The 21962-nt window shown below is 47.3% G+C and overlaps 1 protein-coding gene across 1 annotated transcript in view; it reads left to right on the plus strand.

Moving 5' to 3' along the window:
* Positions 1-20923, plus strand: part of LOC109886159 (neurobeachin-like protein 2) — a 113122-nt gene extending 92199 nt beyond the window's left edge. The window contains exons 32-52 of the mRNA XM_031821872.1: positions 287-430; positions 1483-1608; positions 1909-2109; positions 4133-4282; positions 4613-4770; positions 5616-5740; positions 6826-6943; positions 7110-7270; positions 7535-7668; positions 8024-8131; positions 8651-8746; positions 9030-9154; positions 9527-9667; positions 11875-12005; positions 12913-13022; positions 13170-13287; positions 16217-16314; positions 17906-18019; positions 18208-18294; positions 20033-20142; positions 20746-20923. Coding sequence (XP_031677732.1) covers positions 287-430; positions 1483-1608; positions 1909-2109; positions 4133-4282; positions 4613-4770; positions 5616-5740; positions 6826-6943; positions 7110-7270; positions 7535-7668; positions 8024-8131; positions 8651-8746; positions 9030-9154; positions 9527-9667; positions 11875-12005; positions 12913-13022; positions 13170-13287; positions 16217-16314; positions 17906-18019; positions 18208-18294; positions 20033-20142; positions 20746-20923 — 2733 coding nt within the window. The remainder of the gene's footprint in view (positions 1-286; positions 431-1482; positions 1609-1908; positions 2110-4132; positions 4283-4612; positions 4771-5615; positions 5741-6825; positions 6944-7109; positions 7271-7534; positions 7669-8023; positions 8132-8650; positions 8747-9029; positions 9155-9526; positions 9668-11874; positions 12006-12912; positions 13023-13169; positions 13288-16216; positions 16315-17905; positions 18020-18207; positions 18295-20032; positions 20143-20745) is intronic.
* The last annotated feature ends 1039 nt before the right edge of the window (positions 20924-21962 follow it).

The raw sequence follows: 21962 nt of genomic DNA on the forward strand, positions 1-21962 counted from the left end.
ATGTAGTTACATGTATTAACAGCACAGCTACTTCCTGTAATCGTGAATGTGTGTGTTTAATGTCAGTGGATGCGTGTTGGCTTTAGCTTGGCTACTGTTTTGAAGGATGTTTTGAATAGTAGTTCTAGCTATATCATTTAACTGTGTGGTAACCCAGTCTTGAGAATTGAGTCACTGTTATGTTGTTTTCACGTATCTGCACTCTTGCCTACATAATTGCCCCTCGTGGGAATTGAATTGAATGAAAATGTGTTGTAGACTGTTAACAGGTGTGTTGTTGTTGTAGATCTTTGAGGGGGTGGTGAACCTCCTGGACAGACTACAGGCGTGGCACAGCACCCCTGGTACCCCCGGGGCTCTGGAGCTCAGAGAGATGGCTCAGATCGGCCTGCGCATCATCACCGGCTACATCCAGCAACAGGACTCACAGGTCAGTCACCTATGTTACACTACGCCCACCTCCCTCTAGCCAAACTAGACTGGCTCAAACTCTGGCTTGCATGCCGAATGGCTCCCTATTCACTATATAGTGTACTACTTTTGACCAGAGCCCATAGGCTGAGATAGGGGTGGAATAGGGTGCTATTTGGGGAAACAACTTCTTTCTCCAAACTACATCCATTGAGGGCATAAGTCAACGCGTGGGTTTGAAAGTTTAAACTCCAAATGCCGTGGGACCAATCCCAATGCTCTGTCTGTCAGTACACATTTACTATCAAATAAAGGTTAGACCTTTTGAGAGGAAGGTGTGTTTAGAACACCAGTCCTTCTATGGTTATCTATCAGTGCACAGAGAACATAGCTAGCATTCCTAACGAGGAGTGTTGTGTAGGACGGGGGCAGCTCTTCTCTGAGTTATAACTACTGTTGGTGTGCATCCCAAATGGTACCCTGTTCCCTACATAGTGCATCACTTTCTGGTCAGAGGTAGTGCACTATGTAGGGAATGGGGTGCTATTTTGCACTCCTGTAGGAGTAGTATCAAGTGGTCATAAATAAATGGTCCAAAATGGTCCTTTAAGTGTTGGGATTTGTTTATTTCTTTTTTGAAGGAGCAAAGCTTTTTCCATCCACTTGAATTGTTGTTGTGTGTGTTGTTAGTATTAGTACCCCACTTTAAAAATACATCTGCTGAGGAATAATACTATTAGGTTTGTGTCCTGATGAAACATTTACTAGGACTTCTGTTGATTTTAAGACCTGTGAGAATAATTTTGAAGTGGAGCCTAATTTGCTTTTTGACCAAAGAATTTCTCTCTCTCTGTGTCTCTCTCTGTGTCTCTCTCTGTGTCTCTCTCTGTTTCTCCCTCTGTGTCTCTCTCTGTTTCTCCCTCTGTGTCTCTCTCTGTTTCTCCCTCTGTGTCTCTCTCTGTTTCTCTCTCTGTGTCTCTCTGTTTCTCCCTCTGTGTCTCTCTTTCTCCCTCTGTGTCTCTCTGTTTCTCCCTCTGTGTCTCTGTCTCTCTCCCTTCCCTCTCTCCCCAGGTGTCTGTAATGGCCTGCGTTAAACTCCACAGCCTCCTACAGACAGTTCTGTCTCTGGGCTGGGACGAGGTTTGCTTCCTGCTGGGGCGACTAGGTGCCCCCCTGTGGCCCGGCGGGGTAATGGAGGTACATTTACGTTGGACATTTCTGTCATTTTAGCAGACGTCCAGAGAGACTTAGTTAATGCATTCAACTAAAGTAGGTAAGACGACCACATACATCGTCATTGCAATTAAAACGTTCCTCAATAAAGCAGCTATTTGCGAAGTCGGTGCTCGTGAGAGACCTTTTACTGTGAGAACATATTGACATCTGTTATTCTGGTGTTTCCATTCTTATCACCGGCTTTACACTAGTAAATAAAGACAAGTACGACTGCTAGTGTAAGAAAGACAAGTACAACAGTAAGGTGTTTTTTATTTTTAGGCGGGCCCCAACGGAGGACACACGGAGACCTTTTCTCAGCTGGTGCCCATCGTGCGTACCCTCCTGGACCAACACGCTGACCCCGTGACCCTGCACGGCCTGCTGCCCAGCCTGCCAGTCACCAACGGCAGCCCCACCTTCGCCCAGGACCTCCAGAGCTACAGCCACACAGTAGAGTGGCTGGACTTCTACCAACGCCACGTCAGTACCACTCAACCTTCATCTATCTTCTTCTTTATATAGGCTGTATCCCAAATGGCACACTATTCCCTATATAGTGCACTACATTTGACCAGGGCCTTACAGACGGGTTGGTTGTTTAGCAACAAAACCAACGGTTGCGAAACTCTGGGTGGGGCCAAACAGACGGGGTCGGCTTAGATTGTTAACAACATGTAAACTATATTTCATCTCAGTGTTTATTGAAACTGAATATATGAGCACAAGGAGCTCTTTTGTTTCTAAAATCTATAGTTGCAGTTGTAGGTTAGCTAGCTAAGGAACTTGAGCCATATTAGCATAGACATGACATCAGTCAAACACGTCAAAACAGAACATGGTATCAAGAACAACTTAAAACTAGTTGAAACGAGTTGAAACGAGCTGAAACCAGCTGAAACCAGCTGAAATGAGCTGAAACGAGCCGAAATGAGCTGAAACGAGCCACCTACGATTCCCCATATGACAGCTTGTTGCTCGCTATCTGACCATCCAGAATCACAACATCACACAGCCTTCGTCACCATGGAAGCCATTTGGGACGTGATTTATTTCACACGGACAATTAACAATAAAGGTATTTTTTTAAGGACTGGGTCAGTCCCACTACTTTAATTTGGCTTTTTGTATTGAAGCGATAGTAAACTGTTTGAAAGACAGGGAAGGGTGAGTGAAAGGGCAGTGGGACGGATTCAAACCCACGCCGACTCTGGTATACATGTGTGTTGTAACGGATGGACCACACAGGTTATGGACAATGGATTATAGTCAACGTCTCAGACAGTGTCGTATTTAAAAATATATATATATTTATTTATTTAACCAGGTAGGCCAGTTGGGAACAAGTTCTCATTTACAACTGCGACCTGGCCAAGATAAAGCAAAGCAGTGTGACACAAACAACAACACAGAGTTACACATGGAGTAAACAAACATACAGTCAAGTATGTTGGACAGCTCATTTCCCTCAGTAGTTCCTGGACAGGCTAAAAACATTAGCTTGTACACTTCTCTCTTTAGTTCAGAAACTAAACTGAGTTCGTAGGTTCTTCTACTAAATGCGGTGTTGACGTTTTGTCTCTTTTCTTCTTTAGTTCAGAAACTAAGCTGAGTCCGTAGGTTCTACTACTAAACGCGGTGTTGACGTTTTGTCTCTTCTCTTCTTTAGTTCAGAAACTAAACTGAGTCCGTAGGTTCTACTACTAAACGCGGTGTTGACGTTTTGTCTCTTCTCTCAGGCTAGTGTTTCTAGACAGGCTGATGTCACATCCTCCTTTCTGCCTCAGAGTGAAAACTAAACCAGGGACAGATAATCTGTCTGTTCAGTGTTCTCTTGTCCTCCTCTCATTATTTACCTCTTAATCTACGTGGATGGAAGGCCAGGATTTTGTCCAGGACAGTGTCTTCTCTCCCAGGTTAGAAGAACAGAATCGGAACGCTTTCCTTGTATTTACCGTGTGAATTTAATGGAAGAGAAGTCACCTAGCAGACCAAGAGGTTTGAGGATATGAAGCCAAACAGACGTCTACCCACTTGGTTTAGCTGAGGATTTATTATAAATATGTGTGACGGTGAATAATCACACATCTGTTTTGTTTAGATATCTTGTAAATAGAGAATGTCATAGATCTGGCAGTAGAGCCCAGTTTTGACCTTTGCTCCCAGTCTGAGTCAGAGGGGCTGGGTTAAATGCAGAAGACACATTTCAGTTGAATGCATTCAGTTCATTCAATAGGTAGTATATAACATTACTGTATATAATGTATAGGTAGTATATAACATTACTGTATATAATGTATAGGTAGTATATAACATTACTGTATATAATGTATAGGTAGTATATAACATTACTGTATATAATGTGTGTATATAATGTATAGGTAGTATATAACATTACTGTATATAATGTGTGTATATAATGTATAGGTAGTATATAACATTACTGTATATAATGTGTGTATGTAATGTGTAGGTAGTGTGTAACATTACTGTATGTAATGTGTAGGTGCAGCCCACCATGGAGCAGTATGAACTGGATCAGTTTGGGAAGAGTCATGACCTCATGTCTAACTTCTGGAACTCGTGCTTTGATGACCTGATGAGCACTGCCATACGGCGGGACAAAGAGAAGACCTACAGCAAAGACAAGTTCCAGGTAAACTATGCTACTAGCAGGCCTGGTACTCTTATGAGGTCATAGTACAGCCCACTGTCCTCCATTATGACATAACCTCCATTATGACATAACCTCCATTATGACATTAATAATATCAAGTCAATATTATGTGCCTTGAAAGTTGTTTTTGTTCAGCTAGTTATACTGTCTTCATTATATTGTGGTGATCTGGAGTATTCTGAAGCAGTGGATTATCAGCCCAGTACAACTTGGTTTGTGCTCGTATTGCTGATTGGTCACTAATCTACAGGGATATCTGTGTGTGTGCGTGTTCGTGCGTGCTCATGGGGACTGTGCGTGCTCTTACAGGAGGTGATAGTGGACCCGTACCTGAGGCGGGTCCGCAGTGAAAACAGCCGTTACCACAGTGGTCAGAAACAGAGCTCCGGCCAGCAAGGAGTAGTGTGGCGCCACTGGGAGTCCCTCCGCAGGCTGCTCACCAGCGAGAGAGGGGCCTGGGCACACAGGTCTGACTCTATCCTATCTATACCTATGGATCCGTCCCAAATGGCACCCTATTCCCTATATAGTGATCTACTTTTGGCCAAGGCCCATAGGGCTAATGGCACCCTATTCCCTATATAGTGATCTACTTTTGACCAAGGCCCATAGGGCTAATGGCACCCAATTCCCTATATAGTGATCTACTTTTGACCAAGGCCCATAGGGCTAATGGCACCCTATTCCATAGTAAGGTGTATATATCTAGGCTCTGGTTACCTTCCCCATGTCCTAACATTAAAGGAGTAGTTCATTATTTTACAACATGACGTTAGCTGGTTCCTCACCCTGAAAGTAGTCTTTGGGCCAGGAGAAACTTATGGTGCAGTTATCTTTAATCAACCCTTTTCAAACTTCAGCTAACTTTAGCCACTGCTAGCTACAAATCAATGGACGTGATGGGGGCATGTTTAGAAACAAATACTGTCCAAGTCACCTGACATCAACTCCATATTTGGTTTGATGTTACTTTAAGATGATTTGGCCATGTAAAAGATAAACATGCTCACCCCCCCATCACTTCCATTGATTTTTAGCTAGCGGTTGCTAAAGTTAGCTTAGGTTTCTAATGACTGTTTCTCCTGGCTCATAGGCTACTTTCAAGGTGAGGAACCATCTAACATCATGTTGTAAAATAGTGAACAACTCCTTTAACCATTAGCGGTTAAAGTGCAAAACTGACCCTAGATCAACATATAATGGGAGCTTTGCCCTGCACCAGATGGACTCGACTACTAATGTCATCATATGTTGTAAGCTTTGTTGTGGTGCTTTGTGCCTGACTGGAATCTACTGTGATTTGTACCTCAAGAGTCCCACTAGAGGTGAAATGGAAGTTGTCCAGCGCGGAGACGTACTCTAAGATGCGTCTGAAACTAGTGCCTAACTACCAGTACGACAATCACCAGGAAGCCAGCGCCTTCAGAGACAACATGGGTACGCCTTATGAGATGACAACTATACATCGCATGTTAGGAGGACTTTATGTGCTTCGCCCAGTTATGATGTCATAGCCATGTCTAACAGATTTCAGTTAATTGCTTTTGTTGAGCAGAAGCAAGTTTCCAATGTAAATTGGTAGGTGATCTGTTTTCGTGTGCAGGTTAGCTCCGGACACTGCTGTGTTTTACAAATCTGTGTTCAGGTAACATTAGATTAGAAGACCTTTATTTTCCTAAGATTGGGGAATTCGTTTGGCATTAAGCTTCACAACATCAGGAAAAAAAAGAGTTATCATCCTGAATCTCTGCTCAGGTAATATAGGTCTGTGAGTGTGTGTTCAGGTAATATAGGTCTGTGAGTGTGTGTTCAGGTAATATAGGTCTGTGAGTGTGTGTTCAGGTAATATAGGTCTGTGAGTATGTGTTCAGGTAATATAGGTCTGTGAGTGTGTGTTCAGGTAATATAGGTCTGTGAGTGTGTGCTCAGGTAATATAGGTCTGTGAGTGTGTGCTCAGGTAATATAGGTCTGTGAGTGTGTGTTCAGGTAATATAGGTCTATGAGTGTGTGCTCAGGTAATATAGGTATGTGAGTGTGTGCTCAGGTAATATAGGTCTGTGAGTGTGTGCTCAGGTAATATAGGTCTGTGAGTGTGTGCTCAGGTAATATAGGTCTGTGAGTGTGTGCTCAGGTAATATAGGTCTGTGAGTGTGTGCTCAGGTAATATAGGTCTGTGAGTGTGTGTTCAGGTAATATAGGTCTGTGAGTGTGTGTTCAGGTAATATAGGTCTGTGAGTGTGTGTTCAGGTAATATAGGTCTGTGAGAGTGTGCTCAGGTAATATAGGTCTGTGAGAGTGTGCTCAGGTAATATAGGTCTGTGAGTGTGTGCTCAGGTAATATAGGTCTGTGAGTGTGTGTTCAGGTAATATAGGTCTATGAGTGTGTGCTCAGATAATATAGGTCTGTGAGTGTGTGCTCAGGTAATATAGGTCTGTGAGAGTATGCTCAGGTAATATAGGTCTGTGAGAGTGTGCTCAGGTTCAGTAGAATGTATTGTCTGTCTGCATCTCTCCACATCAGGAGCTGATAGTCCTCGCAGTTCAGAACCCCTCCCATTGGCTGTTGCCAAGGAGGCCAAAGTGAGTGACATGGAGGATGACCAGTTAGGAGAAGAGGACATTGTCTTTCTGGACAATAAGTGAGTGATTTGATCTCCACCCCCCTACCCACTCCCCATATCAACCTCAGAACCAGTGACCTGATTCAACTAGTAAAATAATCAGCAAGCCCTTGGTTAGTTGAATCAGAAATGCTAGTGGTGAAATATTCATCTGATACATGTCTTTTCTCTAACGGTTCCTCAGGGGGGTGGAGGGGGAGGACGACAGTCAGAAGGAGAAGCTGGTTCTGTCGGAGGACTGTGAGCTCATCACCATCGTGGCGGTGGTTCCGGGTCGGCTGGAGGTCACCACACATCACCTGTACTTCTACGACGCCAGCAGCGAGAAGGAGGAGACGGAAGAGGGTGAGGACATAAAGACGTCTGGCAATGAACACTATGGGGCAGTTTCCCAGACACAGATTAAATCTAGTCTGAGACCGGTAAAGGTATATCAATGGAGATTCTCCATTCACCAGGCTTCTTAGTCCAGAACCAGGCTTCATCTGACCAGAGGATCTGTCTTTGTGTATGCATCATTCCCCAGTCACAGTAAACAACAGTCACTGCTGACATCATGATACAATTGAATCTGAAAGAGTTGTTGTTGACAAACTTCTATCGATCCAGGAATTGGTTTTGATTTCAAGCGGCCCCTGTCTCAGCTGAGAGAGGTGCACCTGAGACGCTACAACCTGCGTCGCTCTGCTGTGGAGCTGTTCTTCATCGACCAGTCACACTACTTCATCAACTTCAAGAAGAAGGTGTGTCTCTAGTCTAACTGCTAGATTCAAGGGCCTGAGGCCTTAGTACAGTGAAGGCTAATGAGGGGAATATGGCTCCCAGTAATGGCTGGAATAGAGTCAATGTATTGGTATCAAACACAAGGAAACCATGCCTTTGTTGTGGCTGATACCATGCCGTTTCCAGCCGAGCCACGTCCTCCGATTTAACGTGGAACCAGCCACCACTGTCTTTGTACCACAGTGTTGATCCCAATACCTGTAATAAGATGTGGAATTGTATCATTATTTGACACTAATGATAATGTGAAGTGATTTGAAAAGGACATATCAGTGTAAGAGACATGTATAACCTGACCCCGACCTCCCTCCCCAGGTGAGGAACATGGTGTACTCTAGGATCCTGGGGCTGCGGCCCCCCAACCTCTTCTATTTCGGCTCCCGCTCTCCTCAGGAGCTCCTCAAGGCTTCTGGACTCACACAGGTAAATCTGTTAACTCTGTCTGCATCACAAATGGGACTCTATTCCCTATGTAGGGAGTAGGGTGCCGTTTGGGATGCAACCTGTGTGTTACACAGATAACTATTGATTCGGTAAGGACCTATTACCTCAGCCTACTACCACAGCCTACTACCTCAGCCTACTGCCTCAGCCTACTGCCTCAGCCTACTGCCTCAGCCTACTGCCTCAGCCTACTGCCTCAGCCTACTACCTCAGCCTACTACCTCAGTAACATCTTAATGATTGAGTCTCAGATGATGATGTCAAACATGTCAACTAAACTAAGAGGAAGCTAACTGTTTGTTTGTCATTAGAGATGGGTATGTAGAGAGGAAGCTAACTGTTTGTGTTTTGTCATTAGAGATGGGTATGCAGAGAGGAAGCTAACTGTTTGTGTTTTGTCATTAGAGATGGGTATGCAGAGAGGAAGCTAACTGTTTGTGTTTTGTCAATAGAGATGGGTATGCAGAGAGGAAGCTAACTGTTTGTGTTTGTCATTAGAGATGGGTATGCAGAGAGATTTCCAACTTTGAATATCTGATGCAACTGAACACCATCTCTGGACGTACCTACAACGACCTGTCTCAGTACCCTGTGGTAAGTCCCTGTCCCGTAAACCAGGGAGGGAGGAAGGAATGAAATGAATAAACAGAAGAATCAATGAACAGAAGAATCAACAAACGAATGAATCATTGAATCTATGAATGAATGAATGAACAGAAGAATCAACAAACGAATGAATCATTGAATCTATGAATGAATGAATGAACAGAAGAATAAACAAACAAATGAATCATGAATGCAGGAACAAATGAGCGAACAGCATTCATGCTGTAGTCCAGTCTAATCTAATGGTGTCCCTGGGTTGGGTTGGGTCCAGTTCCCATGGGTGCTGAGTGACTACACCTCTCCAGATCTGGACCTGGAGAACCCAGCCGTGTTCAGAGACCTGTCCAAACCCATGGGAGTAGTCAACCCCCGCCACGCACAGAACGTCAGGGAGAAGTGAGTACTGCAGTAACCTCGCACAGAGAACTCCAGGGTTGTGTCCCAAATGGCACCCAGTTTCCTATGTACACTAGGTCACTATTTATAACCAGGGAATAGGTGGCTCTGGTCAAAAGGTAGATCCACTATGTAGGGAAGATGATGCTTTGGGACGCAGACCAGATCATCTCCAGTTCTGTTTAAACACCAAGCTCATCCTAGTATATGTGTTGTGTGATCTGAATTCATTCTGTTTTATAATGACCAGTATTATACACAGCCTACGTGCTCCACAAATACACTGTGTTACTGCCTGTGTTTCATGTTGACTTCATTATTGTTCCTGTTAATGCAGGGTACCATTTGAATCATTGTGTCTTGTCTGATCAGGTATGAGAGCTTTGAGGACTCAACGGGCACCATAGATAAGTTCCACTATGGAACACACTACTCTAACGCTGCAGGAGTCATGCACTACATGATCCGTATGGAGCCCTTCACTACCCTCCACATCCAGCTGCAGAGTGGCAGGTACAGTAACCCTTCACCACCCTCCTCATCCAGCTGTAGGTACAGTAACCCTTCACTACCCTCCTCATCCAGCTGTAGGTACAGTAACCCTTCACTACCCTCCTCATCCAGCTGTAGGTACAGTAACCCTTCACTACCCTCCTCATCCAGCTGTAGGTACAGTAACCCTTCACTACCCTCCTCATCCAGCTGTAGGTACAGTAACCCTTCACTACCCTCCTCATCCAGCTGTAGGTACAGTAACCCTTCACTACCCTCCACATCCAGCTGCAGGTACAGTAACCCTTCACTACCCTCCTCATCCAGCTGTAGGTACAGTAACCCTTCACTACCCTCCACATCCAGCTGCAGAGTGGCAGGTACAGTAACCCTTCACTACCCTCCACATCCAGCTGTAGGTACAGTAACCCTTCACTACCCTCCACATCCAGCTGTAGGTACAGTAACCCTTCACTACCCTCCTCATCCAGCTGTAGGTACAGTAACCCTTCACTACCCTCCTCATCCAGCTGTAGGTACAGTAACCCTTCACTACCCTCCTCATCCAGCTGTAGGTACAGTAACCCTTCACTACCCTCCTCATCCAGCTGTAGGTACAGTAACCCTTCACTACCCTCCTCATCCAGCTGTAGGTACAGTAACCCTTCACTACCCTCCTCATCCAGCTGTAGGTACAGTAACCCTTCACTACCCTCCTCATCCAGCTGTAGGTACAGTAACCCTTCACTACCCTCCTCATCCAGCTGCAGGTACAGTAACCCTTCACTACCCTCCTCATCCAGCTGTAGGTACAGTAACCCTTCACTACCCTCCTCATCCAGCTGTAGGTACAGTAACCCTTCACTACCCTCCTCATCCAGCTGCAGGTACAGTAACCCTTCACTACCCTCCTCATCCAGCTGTAGGTACAGTAACCCTTCACTACCCTCCTCATCCAGCTGTAGGTACAGTAACCCTTCACTACCCTCCTCATCCAGCTGTAGGTACAGTAACCCTTCACTACCCTCCTCATCCAGCTGTAGGTACAGTAACCCTTCACTACCCTCCTCATCCAGCTGCAGGTACAGTAACCATTCACTACCCTCCTCATCCAGCTGTAGGTACAGTAACCCTTCACTACCCTCCTCATCCAGCTGTAGGTACAGTAACCCTTCACTACCCTCCTCATCCACACCCCTGCTGTAGGTACAGTAACCCTTCACTACCCTCCTCATCCAGCTGTAGGTACAGTAACCCTTCACTACCCTCCTCATCCAGCTGTAGGTACAGTAACCCTTCACTACCCTCCTCATCCAGCTGTAGGTACAGTAACCCTTCACTACCCTCCTCATCCAGCTGTAGGTACAGTAACCCTTCACTACCCTCCTCATCCAGCTGTAGGTACAGTAACCCTTCACTACCCTCCTCATCCAGCTGTAGGTACAGTAACCCTTCACTACCCTCCTCATCCAGCTGTAGGTACAGTAACCCTTCACTACCCTCCTCATCCAGCTGTAGGTACAGTAACCCTTCACTACCCTCCTCATCCACACCCCTGCTGTAGGTACAGCAAGGGTGTGTGTATATTGGGTTGTTTGGGTTGTTTGAAGACGCAAGTGTGTATCAGGGTGTATGGAGCTGTGGAAGGGAGTGTGGTGGTGTTTGAAGTTTTATGAGGGTGTAACATATTAACCTAACACTTCAAAGTGTGTGTGGTACATTTGAACAGTGTGGTTCCTGGCCGTGTGTGTTACATTTGAACAGTGTGGTTCCTGGCCGTGTGTGGTACATTTGAACAGTGTGGTTCCTGGCCGTGTGTGGTACATTTGAACAGTGTGGTTCCTGGCCGTGTGTGGTACATTTGAACAGTGTGGTTCCTGGCCGTGTGTGGTACATTTGAACAGTGTGGTTCCTGGCCGTGTGTGTTACATTTGAACAGTGTGGTACCTGGCCGTGTGTGTTACATTTGAACAGTGTGGTTCCTGGCCATGTGTGGTACATTTGAACAGTGTGGTTCCTGGCCGTGTGTGGTACATTTGAACAGTGTGGTTCCTGGCCGTGTGTGGTTCCTGGCCGTGTGTGTTACATTTGAACAGTGTGGTACCTGGCCGTGTGTGGTACATTTGAACAGTGTGGTTCCTGGCCGTGTGTGTTACAGTTGAACAGTTTGGTTCCTGGCCGTGTGTGTTACATTTGAACAGTGTGGTTCCTGGCCGTGTGTGTTGCAGGTTTGACTGTGCAGACCGTCAGTTCCACTCTGTAGCAGCAGCCTGGCAGGCTCGCATGGAGAGTCCCGCTGATGTCAAGGAGCTCATCCCGGAGTTCTTCTACTTTCCAGAGTTCCTGCAGAACATCAACGGTGAGTAGCACTAAGGCTGTGTTCCCTTCACATGAGGGGAGACTAAGGCTGTGTTCCCTTCACATGAGGAAGAGTAAGGCTGTGTTCCCTTCACATGAGGAAGAGTAAGGCTGTGTTCCCTTCACATGATGAAGACTAAGGCTGTGTTCCCTTCACATGAGGAAGACTAAGGCTGTGTTCCCTTCACATGAGGAAGACTAGGGCTGTGTTCCCTTCACATGAGGAAGACCAGGGCTGTGTTCCCTTCACATGAGGAAGACTAAGGCTGTGTTCCCTTCACATGAGGAAGACTAGGGCTGTGTTCCCTTCACATGAGGAAGACTAGGGCTGTGTTCCCTTCACATGAGGAAGACCAGGGCTGTGTTCCCTTCACATGAGGAAGACCAGGGCTGTGTTCCCTTCACATGAGGAAGACTAAGGCTGTGTTCCCTTCACATGAGGAAGACTAGGGCTGTGTTCCCTTCACATGAGGAAGACTAGGGCTGTGTTCCTTTCACATGAGGAAGACTAGGGCTGTATTCCCTTCACATGAGGAAGACTAAGGCTGTGTTCCCTTCACATGAGGAAGACTAAGGCTGTGTTCCCTTCACATGAGGAAGACTAGGGCTGTGTTCCCTTCACATGAGGAAGACTAAGGCTGTGTTAGCGAACTCACTCTGGAGTGTCAAAGTGTACTCTGGGAACTGTCAAACCAGATTTCCAGGGTGTATTTATGAAAGCATCCTAAGGGGAATGCAACGATGTTATGTTAATTCCTATTCACAAGTCATTCCTTACACAGTATATCAACACAACAGAAATATGGGCTGTCGTAGTGTTTCATAGAGCCTCATACCCTACCAACTGTTGGACACTCTGTTTACGTAGCTGAGGAAGGATGGACTGTCTCTGTGTGTGTTTACTGCAGGGTTTGACCTGGGCAGTCTGCAGATGACCCAGAACAATGTGACTGATGTTCTGTTACCACAATGGGCCTTGTCTAGAGAAGACTTCATCAGGAAACACAGGAAAGCTCTGGTGAGGCCTTCCACCTGGACAAATAATCTATGGGAAACGCTGGTGCAACCCCCACAGCCATGCTACACTCTCTGATTGGACACATTTTAATCAAGTAATCTAATACATTTCCTTGTACAAATGCATTTGTCCCCTAATATGGTGCAGGAGTGTGAACACGTTTCCTCTCACCTCCATGAGTGGATTGACCTGATCTTTGGCTGCAAGCAGAGAGGGGAGGAGGCGGTGGAGGCTCTCAATGTCTTCTACTACTGCACCTATGAAGGTATGGAGAGAGAAGAGTCCCGAATTACACCCTATTCTCTATATAGGTCACTACTTTGGACCAAAGCCCTATGGCTCCTAGTCTAAAGTAGTGCACTATATACTGAAAAGGGTACAATTTGAGACTCTCAACTTCGCCCAATGTGATATGAGGAGTAGGAATGGGTGAGAGAGCTCTTCCCTCCATCCTCACTCAGACACCACAATGTATACTAGGTACATTTCCTTATCAATAGAGTTCTGTCCTATTCTGGTCTGTTCTATTCTGGTCTGTCCTATTCTGGTCTGTCCTATTCTGTTCTATTCTATTCTGGTCTGTTCTATTCTGATCTGTTCTGTTCTATTCTGGTCTGTTCTATTCTGGTCTGTTCTATTCTGGTCTGTTCTATTCTGTTCTATTCTATTCTGTTCTATTCTATTCTGGTCTGTTCTATTCTGGTCTGTCCTATTCTGTTCTATTCTATTCTGGTCTGTTCTATTCTGTTCTATTCTGGTCTGTTCTATTCTGGTCTGTTCTATTCTGGTCTGTTCTATTCTGGTCTGTTCTATTCTGGTCTGTTCTATTCTGATCTGTTCTATTCTGGTCTGTTCTGTTCCATTCTGTTGTTCTTTTCTGGTCTGTTCTGTCCTATTCTGGTCTGTTATATTCTGGTCTGTTCTATTCTGGTCTGTTCTGTTCCATTCTGTTGTTCTTTTCTGGTCTGTTCTGTCCTATTCTGGTCTGTTATATTCTGGTCTGTTCTGTTCCATTCTGTTGTTCTTTTCTGGTCTGTTCTGTCCTATTCTGTTCTGTCCTATTCTGGTCTGTTATATTCTGGTCTGTTGTGGTCTGTTCTGTTCCATTCTGTTGTTCTTTTCTGGTCTGTTCTGTCCTATTCTGTTCTGTCTTATTCTGGTCTGTTATATTCTGGTCTGTTGTGGTCTGTTCTGTTCCATTCTGTTGTTCTTTTCTGGTCTGTTCTGTCCTATTCTGTTCTGTCCTATTCTGTTCTGTCCTATTCTGGTCTGTTATATTCTGGTCTGTTGTGGTCTGTTCTGTTCCATTCTGTTGTTCTTTTCTGGTCTGTTCTGTCCTATTCTGTTCTGTCCTATTCTGGTCTGTTATATTCTGGTCTGTTGTGGTCTGTTCTGTTCCATTCTGTTGTTCTTTTCTGGTCTGTTCTGTCCTATTCTGTTCTGTCCTATTCTGGTCTGTTATATTCTGGTCTGTTGTGGTCTGTTCTGTTCCATTCTGTTGTTCTTTTCTGGTCTGTTCTGTCCTATTCTGTTCTGTCCTATTCTGGTCTGTTATATTCTGGTCTGTTGTGGTCTGTTCTGTTCCATTCTGTTGTTCTTTTCTGGTCTGTTCTGTCCTATTCTGTTCTGTCCTATTCTGTTCTGTCCTATTCTGGTCTGTTATATTCTGGTCTGTTGTGGTCTGTTCTGTTCCATTCTGTTGTTCTTTTCTGGTCTGTTCTGTCCTATTCTGTTCTGTCCTATTCTGGTCTGTTATATTCTGGTCTGTTGTGGTCTGTTCTGTTCCATTCTGTTGTTCTTTTCTGGTCTGTTCTGTCCTATTCTGTTCTGTCCTATTCTGGTCTGTTATATTCTGGTCTGTTGTGGTCTGTTCTGTTCCATTCTGTTGTTCTTTTCTGGTCTGTTCTGTCCTATTCTGTTCTGTCCTATTCTGGTCTGTTCTATTCTGGTCTGTTCTGTTCCATTCTGTTGTTCTTTTCTGGTCTGTTCTGTCCTATTCTGTTCTGTCCTATTCTGGTCTGTTATATTCTGGTCTGTTGTGGTCTGTTCTGTTCCATTCTGTTGTTCTTTTCTGGTCTGTTCTGTCCTATTCTGTTCTGTCCTATTCTGGTCTGTTATATTCTGGTCTGTTGTGGTCTGTTCTGTTCCATTCTGTTGTTCTTTTCTGGTCTGTTGTGTTCTATTCTGTTCTGTCCTATTCTGGTCTGTTATATTCTGGTCTGTTGTGGTCTGTTCTGTTCCATTCTGTTGTTCTTTTCTGGTCTGTTCTGTTCCATTCTGTTGTTCTTTTCTGGTCTGTTCTGTCCTTTTCTGGTCTGTTATATTCTGGTCTGTTGTGGTCTGTTCTGTTCCATTCTGTTGTTCTTTTCTGGTCTGTTCTGTCCTATTCTGTTCTGTCCTATTCTGGTCTGTTATATTCTGGTCTGTTGTGGTCTGTTCTGTTCCATTCTGTTGTTCTTTTCTGGTCTGTTCTGTTCCATTCTGTTCTGTCCTATTCTGTTCTGTCCTATTCTGGTCTGTTGTGGTCTGTTCTGTTCCATTCTGTTGTTCTTTTCTGGTCTGTTCTGTCCTATTCTGTTCTGTCCTATTCTGTTCTGTCCTATTCTGGTCTGTTGTGGTCTGTTCTGTTCCATTCTGTTGTTCTTTTCTGGTCTGTTCTGTCCTATTCTGTTCTGTCCTATTCTGGTCTGTTATATTCTGGTCTGTTGTGGTCTGTTCTGTTCCATTCTGTTGTTCTTTTCTGGTCTGTTCTGTCCTATTCTGGTCTGTCCTATTCTGGTCTGTTATATTCTGGTCTGTTGTGGTCTGTTGTGTTCCATTCTGTTGTTATATTCTGGTCTGTTCTGTTCCATTCTGTTGTTCTTTTCTGGTCTGTTCTGTTCCATTCTGTTGTTCTTTTCTGGTCTGTTCTGTTCCATTCTGTTGTTCTTTTCTGGTCTGTTCTGTTCCATTCTGTTGTTCTTTTCTGGTCTGTTCTGTCCTATTCTGTTCTGTCCTATTCTGGTCTGTTATATTCTGGTCTGTTGTGGTCTGTTCTGTTCCATTCTGTTGTTCTTTTCTGGTCTGTTCTGTTCCATTCTGTTGTTCTTTTCTGGTCTGTTATATTCTGGTCTGTTGTGGTCTGTTCTGTTCCATTCTGTTGTTCTTTTCTGGTCTGTTGTGTTCTATTTATTATATTCTGTTATTTTGTGTAGGTGCGGTGGACCTGGACGCCATAGCCAATGAGACGGAGCGCAAGGCCCTGGAGGGCATCATCAGTAACTTTGGACAGACGCCCTGTCAACTACTCAAGGTGTGTGTGTGTGTCTCCCTCTCTCTCTCTCTCTCTCAAGGTCTGACCCCTGTCACATTACATTTACAGTCCTGCTTGATTTGTTAAACACTCCCTCAATGTAGAGTCTCACTCCATAAACCAGAGGGAATGGTTGTATTGAGTCTGGAGAGTAGAGTGTGTGTGTGTTTGACTGAAGGACATTGTTTATCAGTGTCTGGGTGTCTGTAGCTCCCTGCCTGGGTGTCTGTCTGTAGTGCCCTGCCTGGGTGTCTGTCTGTAGCTCCCTGCCTGGGTGTCTGTCTGTAGCTCCCTGCCTGGGTGTCTGTCTGTAGTTCCCTGCCTGGGTGTCTGTCTGTAGCTCCCTGTCTGGGTGTCTGTCTGTAGTTCCCTGCCTGGGTGTCTGTCTGTAGCTCCCTGTCTGGGTGTCTGTCTGTTGCTCCCTGTCTGGGTGTCTGTCTGTAGCTCCCTGCCTGGGTGTCTGTCTGTAGCTCCCTGCCTGGGTGTCTGTCTGTTGCTCCCTGTCTGGGTGTCTGTCTGTAGTTCCCTGCCTGGGTGTCTGTCTGTAGCTCCCTGTCTGGGTGTCTGTCTGTAGCTCCCTGTCTGGGTGTCTGTCTGTAGCTCCCTGTCTGGGTGTCTGTAGCTAGCTGTCTGGGTGTCTGTCTATAGCTAGCTCTCTGGGTGTCTGTCTGTAGCTAGCTGTCTGGGTGTCTGTTTGTAGCTAGCTGTCTGGGTGTCTATAGCTAGCTGTCTGGGTGTCTGTAGCTAGCTGTCTGGGTGTCTGTCTGTAGCTAGCTGTCTGGGTGTCTATAGCTAGCTGTCTGGGTGTCTGTAGCTAGCTGTCTGGGTGTCTGTCTGTAGCTAGCTGTCTGGGTGTCTATAGCTAGCTGTCTGGGTGTCTGTAGTTAGCTGTCTGGGTGTCTGTCTATAGCTAGCTGTCTGGGTGTCTGTCTATAGCTAGCTGTCTGGGTGTCTGTCTATAGCTAGCTGTCTGGGTGTCTGTCTATAGCTAGCTGTCTGGGTGTCTGTCTATAGCTAGCTGTCTGGGTGTCTGTCTATAGCTAGCTGTCTGGGTGTCTGTCTGTAGCTAGCTGTCTGGGTGTCTATAGCTAGCTGTCTGGGTGTCTGTCTGTAGCTAGCTGTCTGGGTGTCTGTCTGTAGCTAGCTGTCTGGGTGTCTGTAGCTAGCTGTCTGGGTGTCTGTCTGTAGCTAGCTGTCTGGGTGTCTATAGCTAGCTGTCTGGGTGTCTGTCTATAGCTAGCTGTCTGGGTGTCTGTCTGTAGCTAGCTGTTTGGGTGTCTGTAGCTAGCTGTCTGGGTGTCTGTAGCTAGCTGTCTGGGTGTCTGTAGCTAGCTGTCTGGGTGTCTGTAGCTAGCTGTCTGGGTGTCTGTAGCTAGCTGTCTGGGTGTCTGTCTATAGCTAGCTGTCTGGGTGTCTGTAGCTAGCTGTCTGGGTGTCTGTAGCTAGCTGTCTGGGTGTCTGTAGCTAGCTGTCTGGGTGTCTGTAGCTAGCTGTCTGGGTGTCTGTCTATAGCTAGTATCTCAGTGGGACATTGACTGACTCAGTGTGCTCCTTTCTTTCATTCTTTCTTTCTTTCTTTCTTTCTTATTAGGAGCCACACCCTCCTCGTATGTCATCAGAGAATGCATCTAGGAGGCAGGCCCGCATGGACACTCTACCCCCCAACCTGTTTGAACAGCTCGACAAACTACGCCCTTTTAAGGAGGTAAAGAGAGGAATCATTCTCCTATATTTCATTAGAATCATAAAGATCATATATTTTCTCTAGTAGTCTACCACTTCAGTATTCAAATGTTGATTGTGTGTGCGTGTGCATGTGTGTGCGTGTGTGTGTGTGTATGTGTGTGTGTATGTGTGGTGTGGTGTGTTGTGGTGTGGTGTGTGTGCTCCTAGGTGGTGTGTGATGGGCGACCTCTGGTCCAGGCGGTGGTTCCTAGGAACCAGAACCGCTCCTTTATCATCCAGGGCTCTGACGTACTGGTGAGAACACACACACACACACACACACACACACACACACACACACAGGCAGCAGGTAGCCTAGCGGTTGGAGTGTTGGTCGACCAGCCTTCTTATTTGCAGTAGTTAATCAATATTAAATCAAGATGATTGTTTGAAGAAATGACCACATCTCTCTCAGTAGTGAATTTCCAGGACAGTCTCCGTTGATAATGGCTGCCGCTGGCCGTGACCTCCCTCTCCCAGGGTGTCTCAGGGGGACTGGCCGTGACCTCCCTCTCCCAGGATGTCTCAGGGGGACTGGCCGTGACCTCCCTCTCCCAGGGTGTCTCGGGGGGACTGGCCGTGACCTCCCTCTCCCAGGGTGTCTCAGGGGGACTGGCCGTGACCTCCCTCTCCCAGGGTGTCTCGGGGGGACTGGCCGTGACCTCCCTCTCCCAGGGTGTCTCAGGGGGACTGGCCGTGACCTCCCTCTCCCAGGGTGTCTCAGGGGGACTGGCCGTGACCTCCCTCTCCCAGGGTGTCTCAGGGGGACTGGCCGTGACCTCCCTCTCCCAGGGTGTCTCAGGGGGACTGGCCGTGACCTCCCTCTCCCAGGGTGTCTCAGGGGGACTGGCCGTGACCTCCCTCTCCCAGGGTGTCTCAGGGGGACTGGCCGTGACCTCCCTCTCCCAGGGTGTCTCAGGGGGACTGGGGATCTGCAAAAAACACTTTCCCAATTCACACATGGTATTAATACACACTTGTTAATGTGTGATATAGGGCAAATACTGTATACGCACCAAGTTATTACTCACTCACTCACTCACTCTCTCACTCTCTCACTCTCTCACTCACTCACTCACTCACTCACTCACTCACTCACTCACTCACACACACACAAAGAGACAAACTAGAGAAGGGATACCTCACTGACACCAGCCTCTCTCACGCACAACACAACTATATGAAACAACACATTCAGACACAACTATATGAAACAACACATTCACACACAACTATATGAAACAACACATTCACACACAACACAGCTATATGAAACAACACATTCACACACAACTACATGAAACAGCACATTCACACACAACAAGGTGTGCTAAAGGTTTTGAACCTTTCTGCTTGGTTGAAGAGATACAGAGGTGTTGGACCTTTCTGCTTGGTTGAAGAGATACAGAGGTGTTGGACCTTTCTGCTTGGTTGAAGAGATACAGAGGTGTTGGACCTTTCTGCTTGGTTGAAGAGATACAGAGGTGTTGGACCTTTCTGCTTGGTTGAAGAGATACAGAGGTGTTGGACCTTTCTGCTTGGTTGAAGAGATACAGAGGTGTTGGACCTTTCTGCTTGGTTGAAGAGATACAGAGGTGTTGGACCTTTCTGCTTGGTTGAAGAGACACAGAGGTGTTGAACCTTTCTGCTTGGTTGAAGAGATACAGAGGTGCTGCACAAGTCCGGTAACTTTCTCAGGTCAACCAGAAATCCCAGTTGGTAGACTCCTGGAATGAGGAGGAGTCTGGGAATGAGGAGGAGTCTGGGAATGAGGAGGAGTCTGGGAATGAGGAGGAGTCTGGGAATGAGGAGGAGTCTGGGAATGAGGAGGAGTCTGGGAATGAGGGAGTCTGGGAATGAGGAGGAGTCTGGGAATGCTCTTACCAGGACTTCTAGGAAACCCAGGGGGGAAAGTTACCAGAATTGTTTAACCCTAGTGCAGTATGGGGCTTCTTTTGACTGTCTCCCTCCCTGCTCTCTTCCTTCCCTGTAGGTGACAGTGAGTTCTGACGGTCTGATTGGGACCCACAGCTGGCTGCCTTACGATAAGAACATCGCCAACTACTTCACCTTCACCAAGGACCCCACCGTGGCCAATCCCAAGTAAGTTAGTGGCCCTACAGAATGCCTGCCAAGAAATGACAACAAAAAGTAAATCCCACTCTAAACACCGAGAGAAGGATAAGGAGGACCCCACCACACACAGTGTTCTGCATCCCAAATGGCACCCTATCCGCTATATAGTGCCCTACAGGACCCTATGGGCTCTGGTCAAAAGGAGTGGGCTAAATAGGGCACAGTGTTCCATTTGGGACACACACTGTGTAGTGTGTAGCCATCCCATCTGGTCCCCAGCTCAGCCGCGTGCTTTTATTCATGTGACTTCAAAGCACAAGTTGAAATGGATGGAGAAGTCTGTGCTTTATGAGGTTGGAGCGTTAGAACTGCTCTGGTCCTATAAACACGTGTCTTATTGAGATTAGTCTGAATGGGAAACACTTGAGTTCCTTTTCATTGATAAACAACATCTTTCTGCTAGAAAATGTTAAAGGACAAATCACCATTTGTTTATATCAACATGACACAACTATAGAAACATTTTGGTTTCAACAACCTCTCTTTTCCTTCAGTTAAAGGCCCATTATTGTAAATCATTACTAGGTTTACTCAACCTCCTCTCTTGACTCTCTCTCCTCCCTCCTGCAGAACCCAGAGGTTCCTCAGCGGTCTCTTCGCCCCAGGGGTAGATCTCAGTACCCAGGTGTTGGTGGTGTCCAACGATGGCCGTCTGCTGTTCAGTGGAGGACACTGGGACTGCAGCCCTCCGAGTCACCCAGCTGGGAAAGGGCAAACTGGTGGGCAGGATCTGCCGACACATCGGTGAGCTACAGATAATGATGGGAGGACGGTGAGGGAGGGAGGACGGTGAGGGAGGGAGGACGGTGAGGGAGGGAGGACGGTGAGGGAGGGAGGGGTGGACGGTGAGGGAGGACGGTGAGGGAGGGAGGACGGTGAGGGAGGGGGGGGTGGACGGTGAGGGAGGACGGTGAGGGAGGGAGGACGGTGAGGGAGGGAGGGTGGACGGGTGATGGAGGGAGGACGGTGAGGGGAGGGAGGGAGGAACGGTGAGGGAGGGAGGGAGGGAGGACGGTGAGGGAGGGTGATGGGAGGGAGGGAGGGTGGACGTTGAGGGAGGGTGGACGGTGAGGAGGGAGGGTGGACGGATGAGGGGAGGAGGACGGTGAGGGAGGGAGGACGTGTGAGGGAGGGAGGGTGGACGGTGAGGGAGGGAGGACGGTGAGGGAGGGAGGGTGGACGGGTGAGGGAGGGAGGGAGGACGGAGGGAGGACGGTGAGGGAGGGAGGACGGTGAGGGCGGGAGGGAAGAGGACGGGGAGGGAGGGAGGGAAGAGGATGAGGAGGGAGGGTGGACGGTGAGGGAGGGAGGACGGTGAGGGAGGGTGGACGGTGAGGGAGGGTGGACGGTGAGGGAGGGAGGATGGTGAGGGACGGAGGGTGGACGGTGAGGGAGAGGAAGGTGAGGGAGGGAAAGTGAGGACGGTGAGTGAGGGAGGACGGTGAGGGAGGACGGTGAGGGAGGGAGGGAGGGAAAGAGCACGGGGAGGGAGGGAGGGAAAGAGGACGGGGAGGGAGGGAGGACAGTGAGGGAGGGAAGGAGGGAGGGAGGACGGTGAGTGAGGGAGGACGGTGAGGGCGGGAGGGAAAGAGGCGGGGAGGGGGGAGGGAGGACGGTGAGGGAGGGAGGACGGTGAGGGAGGGAGGACGGTGAGTGAGGGAGGACGGTGAGGGAGACGGTGAGGGAGGGAGGGAAAGGGACGGGGAGGGAGGGAGGGAGGGAGGACGGTGAGGGCGAGGGAAAGAGGACGGTGAGGGAGGGTGGACGGTGAGGGAGGGTGGACGGTG

Source organism: Oncorhynchus kisutch, unplaced genomic scaffold, assembly GCF_002021735.2.
Source record: "Oncorhynchus kisutch isolate 150728-3 unplaced genomic scaffold, Okis_V2 scaffold4026, whole genome shotgun sequence".
NCBI lineage: Eukaryota > Metazoa > Chordata > Actinopteri > Salmoniformes > Salmonidae > Oncorhynchus > Oncorhynchus kisutch.